At 39.9% G+C, this 6,857-nt stretch overlaps 1 protein-coding gene across 1 annotated transcript; it reads right to left on the reverse strand.

Annotated features, from left to right (window-relative positions):
- Positions 1-70: 70 nt before the first annotated feature.
- MSTN (myostatin) lies at positions 71-5,137 on the reverse strand. The gene is made up of 3 exons (XM_027901989.1): positions 4,765-5,137; positions 2,561-2,934; positions 71-493 (listed from the first exon to the last, which is right to left on the reverse strand). The coding sequence occupies exons 1-3, from the start codon at positions 5,135-5,137 to the stop codon at positions 113-115; spliced, it is 1,128 nt and encodes a 375-aa protein (XP_027757790.1). The 3' UTR covers positions 71-112.
- Between the last annotated feature and the right edge of the window lie 1,720 nt (positions 5,138-6,857).

Here is a 6,857-nt window from a genome sequence, read left to right on the forward strand (position 1 = left end):
TTTTTTTTTTTTTTTTTTTTTTTTTTTTTTTTTTTTTTTTTTTTTTTATTTATTTTTTTTTTTTAATTCTGTAGCTTCCACGATTTCTGAGGCGTTGGATCTGACGAGGATCTCACGAGCACCCGCAGCGATCCACAACCATGGCCGGGATCTTGCCGTATATTATTTGTTCTTTCCCGTTGAAGTACAGCATGTTTATGGGGGACATTTTGGTGGGCGTGCAGCAAGGGCCCGCTGACCCTCGGGGGTTGGCTTGGTGCACGAGGTGGGTGTGGGGGTACTTTTGTAAAAACACGAATTCACATTCCCCGGAGCAGTAATTGGCTTTGTATCTCTTAGGCGCGATAATCCAATCCCACCCGAAAGCTTCGAAATCCACGGTCAGCGGGTAGCGGCAACATCGGGACTCCGTGGAGTGCTCGTCGCAGTCGAGACCGAAATCTCTGCGGGACCGTTTTGGTGTGTCTGTGACTCTGACCTCTAAAAACGGGTTCTGTGAGGAGAGGAGAAAGAATTGGAATCATTACTGAGGTAAACCGAAGTTCGGTAAAAACACGCAAATAAATAGTATTTCAGGTGCAGATGTACTGAATCAATATTCTGAAATCGAGCTTGCAAACAAAACTTTGATCTCCTGTAAATGTGTTAGACTTATCCCTGCATTTTCCTGCTGATTCTTTATAAAGAACTACAAGATGTATTTGTTCCTGAAATCACTATTACCTCAGTGCCACATTTTTTTTGTTACTTGCTATAGGAGCATTTCAGAGGATGCTGGATTTTTTACTTTTAATGCTGGGTTTGTTTGTTTTAAAATTCATAATAAGAGTTTTAGTAAGTCCTTCTGAAATTCTCTCCATTAAAATCATATTGAATTCAGGCTTTGTGGATATCAAGGAAGGTTTCTTGTTCAGACCAGGGAGGACAAAGTTTGCTCCTTAGTTGCTGCCGTGCTTGAATGACTGCATGACTGAATGGATTTGGAGGGGCAGCTAATATTTTGACTCCTGGAAGAGTCCTGTGGCCAGGAATGTACTTTTGGCAGATCTCTAAGCCACGTGCTTCCTACTGGAGGTGCGTTTCCACAGGCACCAACTGAGACTGTATGGAAATTGCGGCCCTCACCATCCCAAGTTTGTACATTTTCCCAAAGTTCCTCCCTTGCACACACTGATTCCAGTCCTGTGTGTTGGTTTGGCACTAGCCAGGCCATCCCACGAAGGCCATTCCTTAGGAGTACGTAACAGCTCAGCTAGCTTGGTCATTACACAGGTTTTTCTCTTCCAAAATACCTGCCCTTACAGCTGCAAACTGGAGACACTCTTCTCACCAATTACCTCCCCATAGCATTTACCTTTGGGAGGAGCATCCCTGTAGCAGCAGCTGGAGCAAGGAGAAGACAAATTTCCCCTCCTGTTATCAGCTGTGCTCCTAACCCTGCTCTGCCACTGAAATGTTTGTTTATAGATGATGATAGCCACAGGTTACCCCCATGTATTCTCATTTGAATGGATGGAGGTGGTGAGGACATTCCTCATCATTATTATCCACTTGGCCTCTCTCAAGTATAGGAGGTGTACATCCAGTGTAGATGTGTAATTAAGATATCACAGTTTTTCTTTTAAGTTCTCTTTAATTGCATTTTACTGCTGTGAAGTTAAACATGACACAGCTGCATAAATACGGTTGGATGCAATGATCTTAAAGGACTTTTCCAATATAAATAGTTCTGTATTTCTGTGGTCAACAGTTTCATCCACTGCACAGAAGTGAAATAATATTCTTTATGTTTTATTCAAAAGGAGAAATTACTTGGTTGTGGTAAGTTTAGGAATTTTTATAGGTCGTAGATGATTTGTGATTTGCAGAAACAAATAGCAAGGAAAATACTGTAGTTTAACTGGCACAATTCAGGTTTAGTTTTTTCATCTATCCTTACAAAAAGAAACCCACTTAGTTATTTTAGGCTTTCTCATCACTATTTGTTGTCTCAAGCAGAATTTATCCATTCAAACATTTCTAATAGCTGGAACAATGCATTCTATCACATCCTGAAAAGTACAGAACTGAACATTATGAAGGTCTACTCTCACTTTCAAAAACAGTTCTTGCTGTTATTAATATAAGATATATGCATAGAGAGTAGGGAGAAACTGCCTTGCTTTCTCAGCAATATTGGAGGCATCTTTCATATCAGTGAAAGAATCCAGTAACTGTTCTCTTAGCTTTATATAAAATAACTGCCTATTATGCAGTTCCTGCTCTCAATTTTGAAAACACTGTTACTTTGGTAGTACCATCCACCAGTCATTACCAAAACCTTTTCTAGTTAATGCCTCTTAACATCCCTCTGAAGTACTGCAATTTTTCTCAATTTTTTTAAATGGGGAAATGGAGGCAGAGAGACACTATTGATTTTGGCATGATCAAAGAGTAAAGAATGAAAGAATTGGATATACAGAACTTTTATCTGCCATTCCCTAAACAATGCATCTATTTAGTCCTTAAAACATGGCTTAAATGCTTTTCAATAAAGTGGGATTTTTCTAAATAAACTTACCAATCCGTCTTCACCCGGTCCTGGGAAAGTTACAGCAAGATTTCGTCCATTCTCATCAAAAGCTTTTATTTCAATGCCTAAATTGGATTCAGGCTGTTTGAGCCAATTTTGCAACACTGTCTTCACATCAATACTCTGCCAAATACCGGTGCCTGGGTTCATGTCGAGTTTCAAAGATCGAATTCCAGTATATCTTGTACCATCTTTCATGGGTTTAATAAGTCTCAGGATCTGCACAAACACCGTTGTAGGTTTTTGGACTTGCCTCAAGTATATCCACAATTGTGCCTTTACTACTTTGTTATATTGTATCTTAGAGCTAAACTTAAAGAAGCAACATTTTGGTTTTCCCTCCATTTGTACAAGAAAATCAGCTATAAATGAATGGAAAGAACAGATTACTGAACAGGGAACAAGAAAAAATGCATAAATAAACCTGACTAACTTCTTTCAAACTGTATAGGAGATATTACAATATGTTATAAGGGGTACCAGTAACAAAGTGGACTTAATTAAATTCATTTTCTATGGTTTACACTCTACAGCAACTTTAATGAATGCCAACAGAATTATTACGCTGTCACCTCCCACCAATTCACTTCTGCTGGTCACCTCCTGAGGACCTTCCTAAAGCATGCAGAAGAGCAACTTTGCATAAGCTGACTCAACACGTGTGTGGTGATCCAGCTATTTCTGATTTACTCCCTCGCCTCAGTGTGCCGCACAGCACACAGCGCTGGGCAAACTGCTCAGACACCTCAATTTCATTTCTCACTGGGGAAAAAAATAACGGAGAGGATTAACATATAAGGATCATTTTGTTTTCATTTGCAGAATATTATAGGGAAGTCACGTGCAGGGCTGCGTTCCTCCTTCCTGTAGCCTGTGATGCAGCTGTCATACCTAGTCATGGCAATCTCTTCCCATGCCAGGATAAAATGGGTAGTACTAATCCTAAATGGTGCAGGGCTTTGACATTCATAAATCTCATCACTTAAGATACCTGTCTCTTTAGTGCATTTAAAATAGCTCAAGGGCTTTTTATAAGAAGTAGGAAATGAACTCAGAGCAGCGAAATACAATGGCTTTTCATCAGTCACTGTAATTATGTAGCAGTTTGATTAAAAATAGTTATAAAGGCTTGGACATAATAGGCTGGAATAAAATTGCTGGCAGACCTCAGCTTTGTGATAAGGCTGCAGTAGTATAATGCGGTTAAGTGCCCATCTTAATAATTATTAACTTGAACAGTTTCACTAAAAGTTACTTTTTCATTGATGAGCACATTTTCAGCTGGTGAGAGCAGCTGATATTGTGCCAGTATGCATAATGTAACGATATCTGTAACTGTTAACATGCCTTATATGTCCTGTCATCTTTTTCCTTTTTGTCATCATATTCATAAACTGTTATTTAAAAAAACAGCTGCCATAGCCAAATACTTTAGCTGATGAAGAACATAAGATACTATAGCATTAGCTGTGCAAAAGATACTTGATAGGAGCCATGGCAGATGTTTAGCACTCGGAAGATAACTCAGAATCTGCTCATTCAGTAAATGCCTTCATTCTTCCTTGGCGCGACTACGTGAGCTGATTGCTAGAGCACGGACATTTTCACATTTAAGGCTGTTGCACACATATTTGCTTTAAATATGTAGTTTTAACTCTGAGGTGGGTGGTGCTAGTTTATGGGATCAGCAGAGAAGCAAGAATTTAACTCTCAACTTGCACTTGCTGTAACATGTTGCAGTTAGGTAGGTCCAGTGCTCTAAGCTGTATTTCTGCTTTTTTTCTGCTGCTTCTAAAGTTACTGACCAGTGAAACCTCCCTCGCAAAATTATAGTGCTCTCGTTTTCTGCACTTGCTCTTTGTATTTATGATAGGAAATGCCCTGAGCGCTGCAGATAACGAAGTCAACTAAACTGCAGATCTCCCTTCGCTTTCTAAGGCAGTGGGCAAATCCAAAGTGCTACGAGGCACACACATTATAAGGAGCCGAGAAGGAACAGTAAAACAAAAGCTCGTAACACCGTCATCTGAACCTGGCTCAAATTCTTTAGAAATAACGCTCTCCTCCCTCCCTCCAGCAGACTTCAGCCAGCAGCCTGTTGGGAGAGCCCGAGGAGGAGTTGCGTGGCTCTACAGCAGGGAGACAACTCTCTCGGAGGAGCGGTGGGAGGTGAAAACAGCAGGGTTACTTACACTCCGTAGGCATTGTGATAATTGTTTCGGTGGTGGCATGATAGTCATCGTCTTCCAAAGAGCCGTCGCTACTGTCATCCCTCTGGACGTCATACTGATCAATCAGTTCCTGGAGTGGAGGAGCCTTGGGTAAAAGTTGCTTAATAACATCCCTGCTAATGTTAGGAGCTTGTTCCAGGCGCAGTTTGCTGAGGATTTGAATTTTTATGGCTTCTATTCTGGAAGATTTTGTATTCTGTCTCCACGTACAAGCATTGCACAGTCCGTCTTTTTCAGCGTTCTCTGCGGGCTGACTACTGTCATCAAGAGCCACCGGATCAACTGAAATCAGCATGAGCAGGTAAATGTAAGCATAGAGCACTAGCTTTTGCATGATCTCACATTCAGTGCTGCACTTTTCCCTTCTTTTTTTTTTTTTTTTTTTTTCCCCCCTCCCCCTTTCCCTTCCAGTCCTAAACAGATCCGTGAAAGCAAATGCAATCTGAGAGACAGCTTGCCACACTGGTGTACCTTATATATTCCAAGGGAGCTTTTTATACTCCCAACTTTGATTAGGCTCGTGTCGTCAAACCCGACGATTGGTTGCTGTCCCAACAATGAATCTGGCTGTCAGAGGGTAAAGCCCTGTCGATCACAAGTCACTAGACAGCGTTTAGTTACAGCCAAGGGTGAGCTGATTTATCTGGGTATGTCGTAGAGGATATGTTCTCTGTATTCTCAAAGGATATATTTCCAAGTATTTTGGGCAGCAGTACTGAAAGACAGCACTGTCATTCTTAAATATTATACCGGCCGTGTACTTGTGCTATGAATTAAAACAGAACTTGCTCCAAAGTTGCTTTAGGCTTCTACCGCTCTTTTTTACTTGAAAGCTTGTTCTGGGTAAAAGAAAATCCCAAGTGGTTGCTGTTAGCAGGCAGGAAAATAATGCTTTTGAAAGGCATTGCAAAGAGTACTAATTTATGTTGTTCAACAACTAATACATATTCAGCAGTTGCTATTTCAGAAAACCTTAGTGGGTTTTCCTAGGTACTAGTTAAAGCAGTATTGGAGATTTTGTGCATATGTGACACTATGTAAATGCCTATCTGTTTGTCCCTTTAGCATATATCAAAATCCACAGAAAAAATCCTCCACTGAGTTCACAGTCAGTTATGAAAAATGAGTCTCTCTCGTCTTCATACTGTCACCAGAATCCTGGGCAGTAAATTAGCTATCAAGACATCTTTAGTAGCAAAGGTATTTTTGAGGAATAACTTTTAGCTATTCATTCTAATATTATACAGGAGTAGTCCATCTCACTTTTTTCATTATTAGTGACAGCACTAAAAGACATAAGACATTTAAATCTCTACTGTGTATTTATCTTCTTTTTCCAGGTAAACTTTTCTTTCTGTTCAAAATGTTTTTGTATTGTGCCACCTTAAGTGATACCTTTCTGTGCTTTCTTTTGCTTTCTACTCAAATACTTAGAAATTCTCTAAGTCCTGCTTATATGTTAAAAAAATACGGTTTTAATATGCTTTCTGTATAACAGAGATACATCCACATGTGATTTTATACATGTAGGTTCTGCTAGCAAGAATTATGGAATTCACACTTAGTGGGGAGGTAGGGGGGGGTCACTGGTCAGCATAAGCTGTATGTCACAGGAAACAGAAACCCTGGTGTGTATTATATGTATTTGTATATTTGGAATCTGTGTATTGGAGCAAAGGGAAATCCTGGAATTTCGTGCAATATGCCACAGTTTGCTTCTCTAAGCTAGGACTGAATGGTCAGTTTCTCACTGAGCTTCTCTTCTTTTCCCATTCTGAGCACAACTAAAAATGTGTGAAACAAGGTGTTTTGCATGTGTTCATGTAGGAAAAATGTTGGTACAGGGAAAGGCATGGGACAGAACTCTTAAAGACTTTTTTTCTGCCCAATCATTCATATTCTTTTTGTATCACCTCTCCAGGGCATGCAAATTCATGGTATAGCACAAAACTGAGCATAATATTCAGCTCAGAACCAGTAACATAAATCACAAGTATTCAATTGAAATTGATTGCCCTGCCCTGGTGTGGATTTGATGCAAGTAATGGATGTAT

Source organism: Empidonax traillii, unplaced genomic scaffold, assembly GCF_003031625.1.
Source record: "Empidonax traillii isolate 1590-97213 ecotype Southwest subspecies unplaced genomic scaffold, ASM303162v1 scaffold830:size275092, whole genome shotgun sequence".
NCBI classification, from domain to species: Eukaryota; Metazoa; Chordata; class Aves; order Passeriformes; family Tyrannidae; genus Empidonax; species Empidonax traillii.